We start from the raw sequence: 19,817 nt of genomic DNA, 5'->3' as shown, positions 1-19,817 counted from the left end.
TTAGCCAGGTGTAAAGAGAATAACAAATATCATGGCCATGGTGATCATTAGGGCGATGGCCAGTTGCACTAGAGGCATGAGGGAGGAGAAGAAGGAGAAGCGCAACAGTTTTTTAGCTGCCTCAACGCCTTTTATTTGCTGCTGCTGCATTGTGTCTTGTGTAGCCGACGTGCGCTCCAGCATACGATTGTCCTTTTGCAGTGTTTCTCTAAATCTTAGGGCTCCCTGCTTCATCTCTGTAGCCGCTCCCAAGAGGTCTTCCTCAATAAGGGCGCTTTCATCGTACACTGCTGTGGGTACCATTGCGCCACTGCTGCCGCCATTGCCAATGTGCTGCAGCAACAACTGGCGTTCTTCGTGCTCTTGTTTTGCACCCTGCTGGCGTTGCTCTATTGCCGAGAGCAGCTGGTGGTGCGTTGGTGGCATTGATTCTTTAGCTGCTGCAGAAGTTTCTAGTTGCATTGAGGCAGCCATTTCATCGTCGCTTGGCGCCTCCTGAGCCCACACTTCAATGTCGGCTAGCACCCAGTCGACCAATTCCAGAAGTACTTTCTGATGCTGCTGCCTCTGGTGCCAGTAAACATATTTCCGTCGAAGCTGGAGCAGCGGCCTCTGGAGGCTCTCGCAGCGCTTACCGTTGCGGTAATGGTATTCCAAGTCCTGCATAATGGCCTCTATCGATGCAGCTGAAGTCGCTGCAGCTGACGCCTCTTGCGTATCCTGTTGCTGCTGATTTAGCTGTTGACGGAGCTCCAAGGCTGTCCGCAGGTTCTGAAGCGCACGTGTTAGTTGAGGTCAGGCCCTTAAAGAAGAACGCATTGGAGGGGTATCATTAGGAAGACCACCGTATCGAACGCATCGGAATGAGAAGACCCATTTGCAGGAGCAGGAGTGCAGGAGTAAACAGCAAAGCACGGAAAGCAATCTGGCGAAAGCCACGTCATTACAAGCGTCGGAATCAGAATAAGCATATGCAGGAGTAGGAGTCAAAGAAAAATCAGCAACCGACCTGCAGCAGACACGCCCAAGAAGCCTCTGCGTGGCCACAGTAGCCCGGAGACATTCCATCTTTGCTGCTGCCACTTTCCCCAGTAGCACCAGGTCCTTCACAACAATCATGCACCTGCAGTTGCTGAAGCTTCAGCTGCTGGAGCTGCTGGCGCGAATGCTGTAGCAGCTGCAGTAGCTCAGCCTCCAACATTACACCGCAAGGTTCGTCCTGCAGCAGGAACCCCCGCTGCTCGTTCTGGTCAGGCTGTTGCCGGCAAAGAGACAGAACCCCCTGCAATGGCTCTGTTGGCATTCAAACCACTCTGCTAACGCCTGCTATGGCAACATGGGGTCTCGAAGACAAGGCTCCTTAGAAAAGCGGTACGCTGCGGCTACTGCTGCTAAAGATGGGGTCTCTACGTTTAAGTAATGTCTCAGGCTAGCCTTTGGTGGCTATGATGTGGAATCGACGTAAAGGGACATGGGATGCAGCAGCAGCAAGCTACCAGTGCCAGCAACTGCATGGCGGAGCTGCCGCTGCCGACGGGTCCGGGCAAGAATAGCAAGACCATGAGTGGTATCAGTCTGTCCAAAAGCCAATTCGTCAACGTTCCTCTACGTCATTTTGGCTTTTTTGGCTGCAGCAGACAACTGTAGAAGGCTTTCTGTACCAGCAACACCAGCTACTCGTATGTGGCAGGAGCTGCAGCAAACAGCGCCACATGCTTTCTTATCGCCAAGGCGGCCGAAGAAGCAAGTGGATGAGCTGGCAAGAGAGCTGCATAACACGCGCAAGTGTGTGCTATGCTGCATGCAATTGTACATCCTGCAAGAGCGATAAGGACAGCAGAGAACACTTCAGTGTCGGCTGTGCCCTCCTGGCCTGTTATTGCAGTCGTGCCAACCCCGTTTCGCAGCAGCGCACGAGGCATCTCCATCGACGCCATTTTAGGGAGAAGCAAATTTCAGCAGCATCAGTTTGCTTACAGCATGGCACAGCAGCAGCAAAACAGGCTGGCAGCTCCACCAGAAGAAGCAAGTGCGGCAGCAGCAGCAGCAGCAAGTGTCTGGTGTTTCTTCGAGGATGAAGCTACAATGAGAAACGACGAGAGCAGCAGCAGCAATGACCGCAACATAGTGTATGGAGAGGGAATCCCCGCTGCAGAAGCAAACGCCGCAGCAGAGGAAGCAGCAGCGGCGGTAGAAGCAGCAGTAATGGCAGACGGGGCAGCGACGGCAGAAGCAGCAGCAGCAGTAGAAGCACTAGCATCGGAGCAGACATTTCTGCGAAGACCAAAGATTGCAACTGTTCCGCCACAGCAAGGCGCAAGGGGCAGTTTCAATGGCAGCTCCTGTAATAGCAGCACAACGGCAACAAGCAAGGACACCAGTCCACTTGGACCGAGGGGGGATGCCGACGGGTTCGCTCAGGCAAGCAGGACGAACAGCAGCAGTAGCAGTTCCAGCACATCCAACCGCGAAAATTCCAGCAGCAGCATCAGTGGTAGCAGCAAGCAGGGCTTCGACTCTGGCCTCGAAGTGTCAGGGAGTGCAGCAGGGCATGTACAAGGTGAAGAGCTCGACATCAATACCAACGCTTCTACTACAGCAATTGCCGCTACCACTCCAGCGGCAGGTGCTACAGCAGCTGCTGCAGTCGTTGCAGCAGCTGTTGCAGCAGCTGAGGGGGCACTACCAGTGGGCAGTACCAACAGCCCCCGTAGCGTTGGCATGGGAACCTCAACCACCATCGGCACTCCCAACGTTGCGACCGCTACTAGCGTAGCCCATTATCAAACCTCAACCACCCCTGATGCCGTCCACGTGGCGCACAAGGTAGTAACGGCGCAACAGGGGAATGAAGGCGGGCCTTTCGATGGTGCAGCTCCTGCTGCAGGACTAGGAATACCTCATGCAGATGTAGAGGCAGCAGCAGGAGATGAAGCCACGGAGTCATCATCTGAAGGAACCACCGAGGCAACAGTAGTGGCAGGCATCCGCAAGCTGGCAGAGACCAGGCTAGGCTATGCCTCGGACATCGGGGGTCAACTACAGCAAACTGCACAGCAAATGGCAGCCAAGAAACACCCTGAAGAAGGCAAATACACACGGCACAGCTCGGCTACTTCACCCAAGGCAGTATTCACAGGTTCCCTGAGAGTGGAGGTTTACAGACATGTGGCTTTAGGTTCAACGATCATAGTTTGGGTACTGCAGAAAAAGGACTGTCACATCTTCCCTAGTTTTCCGCGAAGATTTTGCCCTTTGGATCAAGGGTTCGTCGCTTGTGTGCTGCAGATGCCAGCAGCGCCAACTGGTATCTCCACAAGAGACACACATTCATTTTCTCATATTCGGGCAAGCCCGTTTACTCCCGGTAACCCTAGACCCTCACTTACATGTTGGCTTTCGAACTCGTCCAGATTTTTTGCCTGTCTCTCCCAGAGGACGTAGTCAATCCTAGCATCACCACTTGCAGCAGCTGTAGTCACAGTGTCAAACGCAGTTCCGTCATGCAACTCACCAACAACTTCGTTGTGCCTTTCGTTTTAGCTACGGCAAGGAAGAGAACCTTGGCTCCTTTGCGGGTGCGTTTCCGTGGCTTCAACCCGCGAACCGTACACTCTAGCCATGACATTCAAAGCCTAATACCGTTTCCTGAATAAATTCGCATTTGAGATGTCAGCCAAATACTGTACGATGCCCAGCTTGAACGTTCTTTGACCTTTTCGGCCTTATGACTTTGGGTCTGATGTGTAACGTTTTGTGTTCAGGGGCGCTGTCAGCAATCGTTTCAAAGCTGGAAAGGTTTCGTGGCGACAAGCCACCAGATGTTGTTCGGTGAGGGCTTGAATTTTACAGGATTTGTGATTTGTTGGTGCCGTGGCGTTTAGACTTTCATTTTAGCCTCTAGAAGATTACCGTAGAATCGGTTTGGTGTGAAAGCATTCCTCGCATTATGGTCTCGCAAAAAGTGATCGGAGGGTTTGTGATGAGCGGTATGCTGCAGGCATTTCCGTTTCTGCGGCGGTCGCTTTGTATTCCTTTGTCGAGGCCCCTTCTATCTGGTCATCTTCGATCGACAGAACTTGAATAACAACACTGCTAGAGCGTATCTCATGCTGCTACACAGACAGGTCCTGTTCGTAGAACAGATCCACCCCACGCGCTGTTGCTGATAATGCTTCACATTAACCTAGTCGAATTCTTCCGCGGTGGTAGCACTTGCTTTTGTATCCGGAGTATAGCAAAGACGCCATTGGAGATGCCCAGTTTTGTTCCTTTGTTGTTGCTTTGACCTGGTGCAGCTGCTGTGTATTCTGACAAAGGAGGTAGAGCGCACCCTTCTCATTCGTCCGAGCTTTGACGTCCGGCCGCTTATGGGTGGTGCGACTACAGCTGCTGTATTCGCTATTGCTACCAGTGCTCCTGTTCCTGGGAGTATTTCTGTTAGGGCTCTCGCGGCAGTTGCTTCAAGTAGTGCCTCTTCTGCGGCTGGTGCTTGTGGCATGCTGCTGAGAAGCATCTTCATTCTGCGTGCCTTGTTTTCTACTGGGGATGCAGGCACGGACGGGATATTTCGCGGGCTTCACCATATGTACTTTCATTCCATGCTCTCCGTCCTGCTGCCCATGTTGATGCAAAAGAACTGCGCTGCCGTGGACGCATCTGGGGCAACAGCCGCACCCGCAGCTGCGACTGCAGAGCAGCTACAACAGCAGCAACTGCTGCAGGAGCAGCAGTCCGCTGCTCTGGCGATAAGCGGAGCATTCGAGCCGCTGCCCCTCAGCAGCACGATGAGGCATATTGCATGCACCGCAGTCAAGAACAGCCCCACCCCCAATGTCCTGTGAGCTATCCCTGTCTTTCTTCCTGCTTCTCGCCCTTCCTGGCCTTTCCTTCCGCCTGCGAGTGTGCTTACCTGAACATTGTGGCCCTTTCCATCTTCTCTCCATCCCCTTCCTCAACGAGAAAACTGTGTGCTTGCACGTCATTTTGACCCTCTATTTAACGCTTTTACCTTTTCTTTCGTCAATCGCTTCGTCTCACTTTGCATGGGTCACCCTCTCCATGGCTCTTTGTGCATCTTCCTGGCCGTGAGTGTGTCAGGCCCTCGGTTCCCATTCTTCCTCCCAGCCCTTCCTCTACTGCCCATCTCGCCTGCCCACCTCCCTCTCAGCACCAGTTTTTCCTCTGACCTTGTGCTTAACTCACTGCCTAACTCCCTCTGCTTTCGCTCTGGATAGTGCTCAAGGACCTCACCATTGTGCTCGAGGGTTTGTGTTTAGTGCCACCATGCTGCTTGCGGAGCAGCGCGTTGTTGCACTCTCCTATGCAAAGGGATACGAACTTAGCCCGACGGGTAGGCTTCACAGCAAGACTCTGGTCGTGTGACTTTCTGTTGCTCCAAACGCAGCCCAGGATCGCAGATACACCTTAAATCTCCTGCTTAAATGTGGTTTAGGACTTACGTGGTAGGGTGCAGGCTTATTTAATTAGCGGAGAGCTGTCGACGGTGGCTAGCTAGCTACACCTAGCCAGTGAGGGCACCGTCCAGGGCAGAGGCTGTGTGTCCTGTACTCGTAGATGTCTGCTTGTTGACGAACTTCGTAAACTCTTCTTTAGCCCTCCGGCAGCTGGAAAGCTGGACGCCGCTATGCATTCCCACCATTAATGACAGGCAAGGCATACCCTCTATTGATTTGCTCGTCTCCTAGCATCCTTCCTCTTCCTCTCTGTTCGCCTTTCCTATGTACGTGTGTGGGTGGTGGAGAGCTCGGTGTACAAACATTTCCGTCTTTTTACTAATCTCCTGCTCAGCCAGCCTCGCCGCTTTCTTGGTTTCTTATGATTTATCCCAGGCCTGTTTTTCTTATTTTGCGCGCAATCATCTATCAGGGCCTTTCTGCATGCCTACATCCGCTTCCTGACACCCCGTGTCGCATTCGTCTCCATTTCCTCCCCCGCCGACTCCATCAGGTTCCACGAACTCGCCAGCCACTGCAACAAACTCTTCGCGGTGCGATCCATTATTGGGTTTAAGGTTCACAGGGAATCAGGAATCACAGCTAAATTCCAAAATTTGGGATTTAGGCCTGCGAATGAGCGTTTAGCTATCTCTATGCTAGCTGACGGCTTGTTGCCAAGAGGAATGGAAATCAAGTGGCTGCTCCTTGGGGCCTTTGTGTACGGTTTCTGGTTTGAGGCTGATGCTGCTTCACAGATGCTAACGAACACTGGCTGCCTCGCGGCGATCGAAACTTCTCTTGAATACGCTCCATATGCACTGCGTAAGCGCCATGCCCTGTATCCTGAGCCCTCGCTGTCACACTGCTTGACTAACTAGTGTTACCGAGTATAGGGATGTGACTTCCTGATCGTTCTACTGGCTACCGTGGCCTTGCTCCTCTAGCTGTGCATGGTAGTTGCTCAGGGGCTAAGGCTTAGACATAAGATTTGTGGCTTGTCTTCTGTGCAGCTCGTTGTCTGTGGGGGGAGGTAGGGCTGCTGCATTGCTCACTATATGTGCCGTCTCTCCGGCAGTTCTTTGCCTCTGCTTTTGGTGACGCATACGCAGCAGATTCAGCCAAACAGCAGCGGTACGCTAGTTTTGTGTGCTAAGCCCAAGCCTTAAGGCTCCTCCCCAAATGTAATCCACTGCGATAAAATCCCATACGGGACCCCTAACATTCCTGAAGGCAAAAACCCTTTTCTTGCATTGGGCATTATTCCTACACACATCGTAAGGGAATTCACGTGTATCCTCATGCCCCAAGTTTTGCTGGGTGTGGAGCTTGATGTATTCGGGGGTGGAAGTTGTGCTGCAGTGTCTACTCCCTGTACACGAGCGCGGCGGAGATGGTTCAGTGTGCAAAACGCCCAGCCCACTCCTACATCGAAACAACAGTAAGTGTTTCGGGTTCCTTCCTCGTTTAGGGTTTGACACAAGGAGGAATCAATGTGCAAATTCATGTGCTTCCCGAGCTTCACGAAAGCTTTGTTGGTTTCATATACGATATTGCAGTTTCGGTCTAGAGTTCTGTTTGCAGGATGAGAAGGTGTATGTGTGGCTGGCGGCGGATTTCTTCTTCTTCTGCTGTGTCCCCCGATGGATAGGTACGCGAAAGGAGGGCTGGTGCAGAAAAACTGTTTCTGCCGCCTCAGCAAATGCGACAGCTATTTCCGGATCAGTCGTAAAGCCTTCGCCCTCTACTCACAGCCGTTTTGTGTGCGGGAATGTCGGGTTCAATTTTCTTGCTCAGATATGGCAACTGCGTTGGTGGAACAGCTCGCCAAATGGATTCGGGAGCAACAGCCATTCCTCTTCATAACTAACATTCCCCCCCTCGTCCATACACCGGTCCCGAAATAAAGCAGCTGCGGACGAGTGTCCTTGCTGCAAGCGCTTTGGATTCGTAGCTAGCTGCATCAAAGTGAGCAGTTACCAGAACCGCTAAAGTGCGCAGTTCTCAAATATCGTGCTTTGCAAATTACATCAGAGGTCGTAGTGGCAGCAGACCAGAGTGCCAGTGCTGCTCCTGAGCCCTTTCCGTGTCCTCTCACTCTGATGTACAGCTGTTTCTGCAGCAGCTACCTCTGCTGCTATGGCGTTTCGGCAGATTTGCTCAACATGCGCGTCATTGTATACTTCTGGTGGGAAGTTAGGGGCTGAGTGGTACTCAACCCGGCGCTTACAGCGTAGGTCTTTGGTTTCAGACAGACATTGTCTTGTTTTTTCAGTTTCAGTTACCTTCCTAGTGTGTGGTGCTCCCATTAGCAAAAATCTCATAATTTATCATTGTGTTTGCAAACAAGTGCAGCACCAGCAATGGCGTAAATCACATAAGCCGCAGCAGCTGAGATCGGAGGGTCAGCTGTGAAGCGTCATGTGTGTCTTCGTGGTATGCAAAAAAAGGCATACGGCAAGTGCGGTGGTTTAGGCCCTAGAATTAAAGGCCACTAGTACAATGATGACAACTGCAGTCAAATCCAAAGGCCTTAAGCCTCTGTCTCCTTTCCTCCCTTTCCATCCCCCTCACCCCTTCAAGATAGGAAACGCATAGCTCTTCCCCGCATCCAACACCCCGAATTAGACGTAGCCGTAAACAGCCCCTAGCCCCCACTTCAATCCTCATATTAGGATTGCAGCAGTGATTAATGCGAGCCATAGAGCAGTAAAAGGCAGTGCCCTTCATGGGGGGAAATGCCCGTCCGGTATTTTGAGGGGACTTCGGAAGGTCGCCCTCAGTGGGCACCATGGGGTCTTCAAGGGGAGGAGCGAGCTCAGGCAGTGGTTTGCTTGCGTAGTAATTCCTAATTGCGTGCAACGACGGAACCCCTTCTCCCGGCCCGCGAAAATCTGTGTCCTCCCCCTCATTTCTGTCTGAGGAGCCGAAGAGCAAAAAAAGAACTGCTTCCTTCTCAGCTAGTAGGTGCCTTAGCGCCTCTGACCCGCCCGACATGGGGTTGAGGAGACAGCGTGAGACGAAGGCATTTAGTGGGTTCGCTTGATGCAAGTCTGTGTTACAATGCTCAAAGACGGAGAGTAACCGGGATACCAATGATGCGGAGACGAGATGATTATAAACCTCTGACTTCTCCCGCAGCCCCAACAACAACAGCTCAGTACCTCTCGTCACTATTTCCCGTCTGTCAAGCTCATTCTCCTCCTCTGCCTCACTATCCGTCCCAGGAGACTCATCCTCTGTTCTCTCTGTCTCTTCCCACAACCCGTGCTCGTGTTGCAGGAGCAGAGACAGCAGCTGTTTCGCAGCTGCCGTCGTTGCTTCTCCACTTCCCCCAACCACACTCGCTGCTGCTGTCGCCGCGGCTGCAATTGCTGCTGCAACAAGAAGAAGGTTTTCACAGTGCTCAATAGCAAATCGCTTAAAAGCAACGAGGGGGGCGCCCTCATCCAGTGGGCCCACGCATAACTGCTGATGTACTGTGTCTCTTTGTAGACATCCAGAGGAGCAGAAGGCCTCCCCACAACCCCCCGGGCAAGGAACAATTTCCTGCGGCTGATGTTCCGGCATTAGGTGATCTACGTTTATGTTCAGAGCCTTCAGGTGCTGGGCAGACTCCGGGGATGCTGAGAAAAAATGGGATAACTGGAAGAGTGGGCCCCCTAGGGGTTCCCCACAGCAGCAGCACGCTTTAACTAAGCACTTGTTTACGGTGTGCTGCAGAGAAAGCAAAGGCGCCTCCTCATAAACCATAAATCCTTCAGGAAGAGATCTCAGTGCAACAAACCCTAGACCCCTATTTATTCCCGCAGGACCCCTTACAGGCGCCACAGCGAACGCCCGACCCTGCTGCTTGAGTTCCTGCAGTTGCTGCTCATTATAAACTGGCTGCAGAAGCTGCTGCTGCAGTAAAGCAGCAAACTGAGGCTGCTGCCACTGCTTATGGGTCAATTCCATCACTTCCACTAACGGAAACACCCGGTACGACCTGCGGGACAATAGATAAGGCGATGAGGTTTTTAAAGTGCAAGCAACAGCTTATGCTCAAAATACCGTAGGCTTGAGCGCAGTGACTGCAGCTCGTACTTCGATGCCCACTACGTATGATTTTTGTGATATGGCCGTGCTCCTGCTGGTGGGGCCTCATGCGGCGGGGCCCCAGCTGGAGGCCCTGCTAGTCGGCCATACCCTATCCACACACAGCCTATGAGCCGCTTTGTTGAAGCACAACGGGCAATCTGTAGACCCCAAGCCATGCTGGTTTGTGTTTACTACCAACCTTCCGCCCAATCCCAAAACATTGTTATGCTGTTTGGTGTATTTCCCAGGCGGTTCCCGAAGCAGGAAGGCCAAAAGCCTCCGTGCCTTTTCTCCGAGCCTTAAAGTAGAGAACGCGGGCACTTGAATGGCCGATTATTAGTAAAACAGTCCCCAGAGCTCAATGCTTCCGAGTCCAAGAGGTCACTTCGACGGGCCGCTATTGCCCCGGCGCTGGAGAGCTGTACAGTGGTTCTCTGCAAGCTCTTAAAGGCTTGTATGTTCGAGTTTTGGCTCTTGAGAGTATAATTCTGGCTTTAGTGTCTAGGGATACAGATTTCTACACAGTCGTACCTTCGCCTGTTTATGCCTTTCGGTATTCTCTTCTGGGAGAGTGCCGTAACCGCACATGTCTTCCAGGCCTCTTGCCACCTGCTGCCAGCGGCAGTCCACCAGGGCGACTGGAAGCGGATGATGCAAATCCTGTAGCTGGTGGAGCCCCCAGGATGGATCTAGAGTCAGGGAAACTGTCTTTTTGGCATTTATTTGGACAATGTATTCCCTGTCCCCCTTCCGTTATAAATTCTACTACTTCCTGAGGCCCCAAGACCGAGAATGGTGCCGTCTTGACATTATCTATGGTGAACTTTGTGCCTGTCGCATTCCAAGTATCCGGGGCTACCGAAAAGCGCTCTCCATTTCTAGATGACTTTCCACGGCCTGCACGGGCCCGAGCTGCCCGCACAAAGAACCGCGGGGCGCAAACACCCCGTATGATCCAAGCCTCTAGCCAGGATGCGCACTTAGTACCTCATGAGGGCTTAGAGAATTTAGTATCGGCAGTGCCCTTACTTCTGCAGCAACATTGGCAATAAAGCGCATCTTGAGATACTCCGGTGTAACTGCTAAATTCCAAACCTACCGGATTTCCGGCCGTCCTCTTGTAGGACCTCGAATACGGCCTCTACATGCTCGCAGAACACTCTCAGACGTGAAAGTTGTTGCTGCGCTACTAAGTACTGCAGCTCCTGCTGCTGTTGCCGGTGGGTTGAGGGGCTCTCTGCCGGCGCTGACCTTGCTGCCACTGCTACTTTTTCCAGACCCTTGAAGTAGCAACGAGAGGCAAAACGGCTGCTTGCATATTTCTGAACAAACAAGAAACCATAAGACATGTACCTTTAACCTGAGCTCACCCGCAAATCAAGGTGCACTCTCAGTGAGTCATAACTACCTGCGTCCCTGATGGTACAATTCGCATATACCACGATAGCTTATGCTTTACAGCCTTTTGTTCACTTGAAACAAGCAGTGAGTCTTTTGACAGATCAGCCCCAAGGTAGCAGCTGCCTCCCTGTGCTTGTTGTCAACTGTTTCTGCTGCCGCCTCGAGGCTCTCAGCCGCCGCTTCTGCCTCCTCCAGCTCCTGCCGGATCTTGCCTGTAAAGTGCAGGCTAAAATCTTGAAGGTTGGAGTGTTAAATTTGAATCGCTGAGCCTAGGCCTATGCGCAGAGTGTTTCATTTATCCACATCGGTGTGTTGAGTGTGACGAATAGTTTTACAGCATAGCCTTTTAGGGTTTACTCATTGTGGCTAGATAAGCTCCTTCTGCTTGCTTTGCTGTTTCTTTAAATCTCAGAAATGCTGATTGGCCCTCTTCGATACGCCCTGAGCACCCAAAATTCGCTTGCCTAAATTAAACTTCACGCACCTAAACCGTACTAACCAAACCCTGATATTTAAAACCCTTATCTGACAAGCAAGAATCTCTTTAATATGATGATAGAGAGTTGCTAGCAATTTCCACTAGAAGCGCTCGTAATTTGTAATTTGTACAGGCTGGCTTATGGCTATCGCTGGCAGGCACTTTTCAGATTCTGTAATCTGGGATTTACTGCTGATTTCGTTCGTCTGCTTTTGCAGCTCATTCTTAGTCGCCTTCAGAGATTGCAGCTGCTTTAGCAGGGCCATCGGGTTCCCATATGCACCCGAGATCTTTATCATGCACAGCCTAAATCACAAAACCCAAATACCCCGCTGTGCATCCCGGCTTTCATACCAGTACCTCCAAAGCCATTGCTTGTACTGCATGTTCGTGATCTGTACCAGAGCACCTCGACCCTTTTCCAAGGCAGTGGAGGCATACCCTACATCCAAAAACCTATACAAAACCCCATGCCTTACTTGTAAGGCAAGAGTTCTTCCGCTTTCTTTTTTAGCTCTTGTTCGGTTGCAAGTGCTGCTTCTGCTGCTTGATGTAGCTTATCGCCCTTCCATGCAGCGGCAGCAGCGCGGAGCGTGTAGATCCCAAGGCTTCTGCTACTAGCGCCGGTGTTTATTACATTGCGGTGCAGCCGCCACCCGTTTATCGTCACGTGCTGCGACAAGAACAATCGGAGCAATGGCAGGAGTGGTAGCAGCAGGCAGGGACAGCACCCTCTAGCATTGGTAGCGTCTACATGTGCCGATTTATGGCTTAGGACTAAACGGAGTAAGGTTCACGATCTAGTGTATGCTTACATTTTTGAAGGCGTCTCGTGCTTGAGCAATGAGGGCACATCTTACTGCTGCGGCCTCCGCAGTTGCGGTGAAGTGCAGCAAACTGTCTGCCTTAGAGGCTGCAAGCTCCTGCAGCTGTTGCCGCCGTGCAAACACCAGGGAATGCGGTGCTGCTGCAGCCCAATAAGAGCAGAGTACCAGAACTAGCAGCAATTCAAACCAGAATTCAGCCTTAAATCATGGATTAGGAATGGAAGTCGCATGCACTGACTGCATTGGGGTGAAGCATAATAATACTCGAAGGAAGTTGTGCAGCACGCCCTGTTACTGCTGCTGCCGCGAACGGCTATCCGCAGCAGTGCTTACTCCTGTTTACAGTAGACGATTTAGGAGTTAGAGCATTACTTTTGGATAATTCCAGCAGCTGGCGGAAGCCTTCAATTTGCATGTCTAGCAGACGCACATGCTGCTGATCTCGTTGCTGCTTCTTCTGCTTTTTCTTCCGCTTCTGGAAGTTTTTGCTGCTGCTGTAGCGCCTACTGTTGCTTGCGCGAGCTATTGTGTGGGTCAGGTCTTTTAAAATACTCCGAGGGTTATCAGTGCTAGATGAAACTGTTGAGCTTGAAGCAACGGCAACTGGTGATACTGCAGTCGTTCCAGCACCCTGGGGCTTCAAGGCGGGAGTTGGTGCTAAAATTTTGCGATGGATGTTCGCATCGTTCACAGGACTAATGTTATTGCTGCCGCTTGCTGCACCATTAGGGAGTCCAAAGCCAACAGCATCTGCACAGGCAGTTAGAAAGGTACCACATCCATACCCCATCTGTTTTGGCTGCTGGTGATTGAACTGCGTTTGCTTCCACTGATGCTGCGATTGCTCGGTTAGCAGGTCTTCCTGCTGCTTCAATATCGCCGAAATCTTCTGCTCATGTTCATGCATCATATCCGAATGGGTATGCGGTTGCGCCTCAAGTATCTCCTGTGGCTGGTGTCGGTGCTGCTGCAGTTTCATGTGCAGTCGCCTTGGTGTTGAGGAACGAGGGCGCTTGCTACTATAGAAGCATTTCTGCTTCGGCGACGGCTGTTGAAGGTGATGGTAGTGCTCCAACAGTGGGTTTTGCTGCTCCTGGGGGCAAATATGCGCCTGCAGCTGCTGCAAGAGTTGACGCCGCTTCTGTTGGCGCAGCTCTTCTGGGTGTTGCAGTGGGCCCATTACAGGAGCGGTGATTCTGCTGCGAGTTGTGGGTGCCTTGATGCGCTGTTCTCGCTGGCGCCTCTGCATGAGAAGCCGCTCGCCTGCTGCAATGCTGTCAAGACGGTGCAGCAACTGCTTCTGTTTCTCTTTCACTATCTGTGTTGCTGCAGCAAGAGCCTCACAAGGCGGTTCCATTGAAGTGGAGATTCTTCTTTGGTGCGTCGATCGGGGAGAGTGGCCACCTGATCCTGCGCCCACTATTGTCGCTGCTTTGGCTGCTGCAGAAGACTCTAACATAAGAGCGTGAACGCAGTCGGAAGACTTTCTTTGCTGCTGATTCCATCTTCTGAAGCAGCTGGCCCTGGCTTCGCCTGCTGCTTCCACTCTTGCACCAGTTTGCGGTACTGCTGCTACAGAGCCTTCCAGCTCGGAGGGTGCTTTTGACAACGCTGCAGCGTCTAGAGTCAGCAGCGAAGACGCCAGGTCCTTCAACTCCTTGGCTCTCGAAGACATCGTTTGCGAGCCTATTCTAGATCCGTTGCCGCGGAGCGAAGGGACGTTTGCAGTAGTAGAAAAGCCAGCGTAGGCAGCTGTGGAAGGTGAAACAAGAAGATTGCGTCTGCAGATGGGCAAATGCAACAAAGAACGCAGCGGGAAATTTGTTACCTACTGCTGAGTTGGCTACTATGTTTCGTGCTGCCATTGATGCTGCTCCATCCATCATTGTTCTTGCTGTTCTTTTATCCACTGCACTGAAAACGTTGTGAATAGTGGCTAGTTATTGCCTCAGGAGGGCGTGGTGGCCTCTTTCCTCGTGTAGTTAGGCCCTCTGTGCCTAGCCTCTTGCCTCTCATTCGATCTCCCATCGCCTTTCCTCTCTGTCATATCAGGTGGCTTCCCAGCAGCCACCGATGCTGCGGCTACTAGTGCCACTGTGTTCTTCTATTAGGGGACGCGTAGTTTTCGAAGCCCCGGGGATGCCGTGATATGTCTTGCAAGTGATTCGTAAAAACCTTTGGAAAAGGGGATTCAAGCTTATTGCACCCTTTGCTCTCCCCTTCGTTTCGTAGCCGAGAGTTTAAAGTTTACCATGAACGGATTAGGAATTAGATTCTCGAGCGTTTTACGCAGGGCGTAGGGCGTAATGGCTGCTCTACTTGCTCGGTCCACCACTGCGTGGCCCCATGTTTCCTCCACTCTGCGTAAACCCTAGCTTTAGCTCTACTCCAATACCATACGCCTCGATATCTTAGGTCAAACTTACTAAATCGTCCTTTTTTGTATCAATACCGTTGAATAGTACTTACGTCGTAGAATCCTGCTCCGCTTCGGAGTGTTTATTGTAGGAGTGGGGGTCAGGGCTAATTACTGATTCTGTGGGAGATTCCGAGCGCTTCCTTTCATTCCTACACTCAGCCTACAGTTTCACCTAGCCCTATAGCAATATAAACTGGGGAAACACAAAATAGAATCAACGCGAGCGTTTGGTGAGTCGGCTCTGGATGGCATCAGGGTCACCGCTGGACTGGGACATTCAATTATTTTCCTTTGAACGGAATCTACCCACTAATGCTGCAGAAATCAAGCATGGAAACTAAAAAGCAAACTGAATGAGCTGGTGCAATGGCTTCTGCAGAAGCTGCTGCCATTGCTAGTCACCATCGAGGTCAGATCGAACCTAGATCGAGCTGGCTCGCCACGGTCTCGGGTTGAAGGTCAATCACCTGTTTTCACCATAACGAACCGGTATTTATTTCACCTCTCACTATTTTTCTTCCTGAGGTCACCACATATGCTCACCCAAAGTATTTAATCAACCATCCTAAACCGCTATTCCTTGTGGCGGTCGGTCTGAGACATCATCGAGGTCGCGTATTTCTCCCTTCGTTTCGTGTTTACTATACCTTACCAGGGTTCAGGTGGCTAAGCCGTAGAAGTAACAATGGCACTGTTTCGTTTGGCCTTTCTTGCAGCCATAGCGGCATATGTCGCTAGCCATGCCTTGGGGAGGTCCGGGGGGTTAGGTCCTGCTGTTGTATCTGCCTTGCCTGAGGCCTTCAAGGAGGCGCGCACCTCAGAAGTGGGTATGCACTCGTTTGAAGAGGAAGGGAGGAAACATGGGAGAAGGAGAAAGGACCTCAAGCTGCCATCCAAGGCACCCCATGATGCCATCCAAGAAGAGGCCGAAGTTACTCCTGCATTGTCTCTCACAGAGGCAGTGCGGCGCAGACGCTCCAGACGTTTCCAGGAGAATCAACAGTAAGGATTAGAACAGGCTAGTGGCCTATGTGAGAAGAGGCATGGCCGGAGCAACACCAGGAACAACAATCTTCAAGTATGCTGCCAGACGCCTATACAGGGCACGCAGAGCGCATTAAGCAGAGCCAGATGCGGCAGAGACAAGCCTTACGGAGGCAGAGTGGAGGATGAAAGGGCAAAGGTCAGAGGAAACTACGAAGTCAAGCCTGGCAGGGATTGAAAGGAAACGCCGCCAACACTGGCCTTCACGCTCGGCAGCAAAGAAAAAAACAGCAAAAAATAGAGTTGAAGCGCTGAATTTAACGGGAGATAATAATGCATCATATGTGGGCAGGAGAGACCAACGTGCCGGGCAACCGACGTGCAGGGTGCTTGTTCTATGGTGGAAACGAGCCGCGGCCAGTGCTGTCGAAACGTTGAAGCCGTAAACGCTAAACTGAAAAGTGAAGAGCTTCAGCATTGTTGCTGTTTTGCGATGCTAGTGTATTTGTGAGAATCTAAGGTCAGAAACATAGACCCTTGTTTTTCTGATTGAGCACTACTAGCTGTAGCTCAAGCGGCTGCTTATATAGCCCGAGAAACTGATGGAGGGCTGCTTTTGCCTTAGGTACTAATGCACGTAATGTACATTTGATTCCAACCTCAGATTGGGGTCTTTCTGGCCTCAACCTATTTCACTGCATTGAATATCGCCCCCTCTGTCCCTGTGCTCGTCGTCCTTTCACTGCAAACGAGCGGCTACCCGGAAGGGCAGAGTAGTGTATCGGGATCGAGTTTCAGTGCTTTGGTTAGTTATGCATAATGCCGATTTCAGGCATGGAGTTACGGTTTTTCCAGGTGTGAAATTATTGTGAACGGGATAGACCGAGGTTCCGCGTGGCAGCCCATCACCGCAGCCGCAGTGTGGCATTAACAGCGCGTTCACGCATAGAAGTGATTAGTGGCAAGGGATTGCCCGAGGGGACAAAGTGCGATAAAGGGCCACGAGTAGTGTGCATACTAATATGGCAGCCAGTAGATGCAGTATACAAGCATCAGCAATTGCAGGAGCAGCAACAGCAGGATCACACATAGCACTGAAGCAACTTTGCGGCGGAGTAGAAATATTGGTACGAGGGAACATTAAAAGCAGCAGAATCGGTAACTACACACTCTCAAAAAGATCCCAAGTCCACTACCTGATCTCCAATTGCCTCTATCTATGTGTACTGTGCTAACAATCGTTCCTTGCGAGCCATCTAAGTTCGAAAGGGGAACTCGACACCTTTCCGGAAGCAACAGCGAGTTACATTCTTCCCGTTACTTTCCTCCACTACAAATCCACCACACCCTAATGCCTATTCCACTAATGCTCAGTATTCCCTTCTTCCCTACCACGGGGACCGCACGTCATTACACAAAGTAAAAAGTAAGACAGTTGCGTCAGTCATTGGATCAATGTATTCTTCAAACACACAAGCTTCTTATTCATGATTTAGACTTTGATTTGTTAGAGTTTAGCTTCTTATGATCGTTGTCTACACCGAAAATGCTCTCCCTTGCCAACTTGCTTCTTGGCTCGTTCTGCATAACTGCATCGAGGTACGTCTGCGTCAGCCACATCAAACCATAACTCTGAAGCCTTAACTCTTAAGCCAAAGCGTACACCCGAAGCTCCAAAATACATATCATACAATACATGTACTACGAGGCTTGATCGACAAGGTCATAGCGACGCTCAAACCCTTAGTTGGTACATTCGTAGGCGAACACATTACATGTACTACAGGTACAGGGTCATCACCTTTCTCCTTTCCTTCTGTTCCTGGCGCCTTGCGAAGTCCAACGCTGCCTGAAGTCTCCGCGGCCTCAATAACTGCGCAAGCGCAAAATCTTGAAATTACACATCTAGACCATCGAACCACTAATACGTCTCAGCTTTCCCTCTCGCAGCAAACATGTCAAAAAATTAAGGGCTGCGGGCATTCAGCTTCGACTCACGTCTCTAGTTCTCACGAACACGGCGTTACGCCAAAGAGTTTTGCCGCAAAAGCTGCCTTCCAAAATCTTCACGGGGTCCAGTACAAAACGAGGCCCTAAAACACATGGCCAAACACACAGCCCTCATCCGTAAACCTTTAAAGAACTGCAAGCTACTCGCAGCTAGTAGCCTATGTACAGCCATAATCGTTTTGGAAAGCGAACAGCGCGTTTATAAAAAAAAGTGCTAGCCCTACCAATCTCGATGTAAGTTTGTCTGTGAGGATTGTTTGCATCGCCGCCTTCCCCAACCACGAGAGGGGCAACCTGAAACAGCAAATACCATACACCCTCATCGGCAACCTTTAAGCCCCGTAGACGTGATAGTCAAAACCTCGAGCAGCAAACCAGAATGCGAGGAATGTGCATGCACCCAATCCCTCAAAACTCTGCCCCACACCAGTAACACGAAGCCCGTAGCACCGACTTGCCTGGTAGTGCCTAAACCAAATGCGGCAGTCAGCGACGAAGAAGCACATCACGTGGTCAAAGAAAGGCTTGGATTTAGGATGGTTCCTCGGTGTACCGAAAACCTACGCATATAATCGCCAACCCTATACAACAAACCCCAGATTCCTGACCACTTAAGTGGTAGCTGTTGCGGGCGCTTGAAGTTCTTCTGACGCCTTAACCCCCAATCCAAATTCACAGCAAGAGTCCCGGATCCCTTAGCAAGCTTCGAATCAGACTCCCTAACCCTGATTCAGACACTCCATACCGGAATCCCACACCTCGATGCCTAAATTCCAATCCATACCTGCGTGAACAACTCCTTAAGAACCCTGAACTGTGGCTCTCTGTCGAATTCAGCGGCGAAGACCAGCAACGGTCTTGAATGCAGCAAGCAATTCCCAGAGAGGCGCAACTCGCTAAGAGTCTCCACTGAACAGCAAGCGCAGAATACCAAGCCCAATCATCCTTGCCAGTCCACGATGTTTGGAGGTGGCACAGCATACGGCGCCGAGCAGAAGTGAAGCACGGTCCCATTTGCAGGTGCCAAAACGCACACACAGCCAGCTTCTAGATGCTTAACACCAATTCCTACCGTTCATCACTCTAGCAATAAAGGTGGGACCAAGAGGCACTTTGGTGACATGCAGCAGCGCATCGTTCTTTCGTTGTTCCAGATACACAACGGCGTTGCACCTAAGAGAACAGCAGCCACAACACGAGCAGCTAAAGCAGGCATTACAGCAAAGGAAAAGGCACTAGCTGAATGACTGCGACAGAAATAATGGCAGTGACTATCCCAGCAGCAGCCTGTTAAACAGCTTCAAAGATAGTTGCAAAAGCATGAAGGCCTTACGACCGCAGTTGGCAGAGTTCGGCAATATTCTGGAGCTTCTCCTTCTTCTCCCACTTCGTCTGCGACCACACACAAAATGTATTCTCTCGGCCCTTATTCCCAAAAAACCATCCAAAATCAAAAACACCTGGCCGTACTGCTTATCCGTATCAATAAGCGGCAAAGGGCAGGTGGGCTCTCATAGGCCTCCAGCATGGACTTTAGGATTTGCCTGACATTCGTAATGTCCCCATCCCATAACGCATTATTTAGAGGACATGCTTGCCTCTGCTTTATGGTGCGGAAGGAGTCTCTTAAGGTCCTCCATGAGATGCCTCGAACGTGCTGTGATACCGCGGCTGCCTAGAAGCAGGACCCTTTGGCGATTTAACCAGCGCCGTTCTGATCGCAAGTAATCTGCATCCTCCAGTAGATACGGGTCTGCTGCTACTGCTGCATCAATGGCTACTGCCACAGCATCTTTTTGCGGTGCTGATGCTTCAGCGGATGCCGCTGGTGCCGTTGCCGAAAGGTCGGCTTTTCCCGCTTCAGAGTCAGCAGTAATATCTCCTTCGGGTTCCAGCAGATCCTTTTCTTCTACATGGAGCTCTTGGCGCTTGTGATTTTTTCGCTGCTGCAGCTGCTGTTGCTGCTGTTGAAGCCGGGGCCTCTTCGAGTCCCTGTGGCACAAGGTTAGGCCCCTCGAGACTGTGGTTGCCTCTTCCTCCTTCCTGCTAGCAGTTACACCAGCTCCCCTTTTGGCCGCTCGTTTTGAGTCTGCAATCCCCGCTTCTCCAGCCGCTACAGCAGGCGACTTCTCTGCAGCGCTGGCTCCTGCTTGACGGCCCAT

General features: G+C 51.3%; 4 protein-coding genes across 4 annotated transcripts; 1 reads left to right on the top strand and 3 right to left on the bottom strand.

Moving 5' to 3' along the window:
• On the bottom strand, positions 1 to 1,201 carry LOC34619050. The gene is made up of 2 exons (XM_022732361.2): positions 1,010 to 1,201; positions 1 to 771 (listed from the first exon to the last, which is right to left on the bottom strand). The coding sequence occupies exons 1-2, from the start codon at positions 1,199 to 1,201 to the stop codon at positions 1 to 3; spliced, it is 963 nt and encodes a 320-aa protein (XP_022593015.2).
• Positions 1,202 to 1,980: 779 nt separating this feature from the next.
• Positions 1,981 to 7,363, top strand: LOC34619051 (vacuolar fusion protein MON1 homolog). Its single transcript, XM_026338150.1, is given in 16 exon segments — positions 1,981 to 2,112; positions 2,311 to 2,481; positions 2,626 to 3,088; positions 3,289 to 3,367; positions 3,544 to 3,578; positions 3,765 to 3,831; positions 4,001 to 4,127; positions 4,299 to 4,377; positions 4,555 to 4,840; positions 5,280 to 5,353; positions 5,578 to 5,676; positions 5,859 to 6,125; positions 6,215 to 6,281; positions 6,819 to 6,897; positions 7,041 to 7,107; positions 7,254 to 7,363. Coding segments are annotated over 16 exon segments (2,202 nt in total).
• Positions 7,364 to 7,940: 577 nt separating this feature from the next.
• LOC34619052 lies at positions 7,941 to 14,128 on the bottom strand. Its single transcript, XM_026338149.1, has 12 exons — positions 14,071 to 14,128; positions 13,776 to 13,928; positions 12,760 to 13,694; positions 12,231 to 12,440; positions 11,895 to 12,088; positions 11,606 to 11,721; positions 11,295 to 11,378; positions 10,996 to 11,149; positions 10,636 to 10,889; positions 10,118 to 10,448; positions 9,858 to 9,968; positions 7,941 to 9,444 (listed from the first exon to the last, which is right to left on the bottom strand). Exons 1-12 carry the CDS (start codon positions 14,126 to 14,128, stop codon positions 7,941 to 7,943), a joined length of 4,104 nt encoding a protein of 1,367 aa, XP_026193934.1.
• A 3,002-nt stretch (positions 14,129 to 17,130) lies between these two features.
• Positions 17,131 to 19,817, bottom strand: LOC34619054. The gene is made up of 8 exons (XM_026338148.1): positions 19,322 to 19,817; positions 18,988 to 19,047; positions 18,440 to 18,582; positions 18,114 to 18,215; positions 17,880 to 17,949; positions 17,644 to 17,738; positions 17,447 to 17,518; positions 17,131 to 17,250 (listed from the first exon to the last, which is right to left on the bottom strand). Exons 1-8 carry the CDS (start codon positions 19,815 to 19,817, stop codon positions 17,131 to 17,133), a joined length of 1,158 nt encoding a protein of 385 aa, XP_026193933.1.

Source organism: Cyclospora cayetanensis, unplaced genomic scaffold (genome assembly GCF_002999335.1).
Source record: "Cyclospora cayetanensis isolate NF1_C8 unplaced genomic scaffold, CcayRef3 CcayRef3_contig_233, whole genome shotgun sequence".
Lineage (NCBI taxonomy): Eukaryota > Apicomplexa > Conoidasida > Eucoccidiorida > Eimeriidae > Cyclospora > Cyclospora cayetanensis.
Note: the sequence above shows the minus strand (reverse complement) of the source record. Positions and strands in the feature narration are given on the sequence as shown.

What these genes read in the sequence shown, in the direction of transcription:
- LOC34619054 (XM_026338148.1), bottom strand. Translation starts at nt 19,817, where the DNA reads ATGGGCCGTCAAGCAGGAGCCAGCGCTGCAGAGAAGTCGCCTGCTGTA. An exon ending in AACTCTGCCAACTGCGGTCG is followed by an intron (nt 18,583 to 18,987) that starts TAAGGCCTTCAT and finishes TGGGCTTGGTAT; the next exon opens with TCTGCGCTTGCTGTTCAGTG. An exon ending in TTTGGTTTAGGCACTACCAG is followed by an intron (nt 17,950 to 18,113) that starts GCAAGTCGGTGC and finishes TTGCTGTTTCAG; the next exon opens with GTTGCCCCTCTCGTGGTTGG.
- LOC34619050 (XM_022732361.2), bottom strand. Translation starts at nt 1,201, where the DNA reads ATGTTGGAGGCTGAGCTACTGCAGCTGCTACAGCATTCGCGCCAGCAG. An exon ending in CTTGGGCGTGTCTGCTGCAG is followed by an intron (nt 772 to 1,009) that starts GTCGGTTGCTGA and finishes CGTGCGCTTCAG; the next exon opens with AACCTGCGGACAGCCTTGGA.
- LOC34619052 (XM_026338149.1), bottom strand. Translation starts at nt 14,128, where the DNA reads ATGATGGATGGAGCAGCATCAATGGCAGCACGAAACATAGTAGCCAAC. An exon ending in CACGAGACGCCTTCAAAAAT is followed by an intron (nt 12,089 to 12,230) that starts GTAAGCATACAC and finishes TTCTTGTCGCAG; the next exon opens with CACGTGACGATAAACGGGTG. An exon ending in AGCTTATCTAGCCACAATGA is followed by an intron (nt 11,150 to 11,294) that starts GTAAACCCTAAA and finishes TGCACTTTACAG; the next exon opens with GCAAGATCCGGCAGGAGCTG.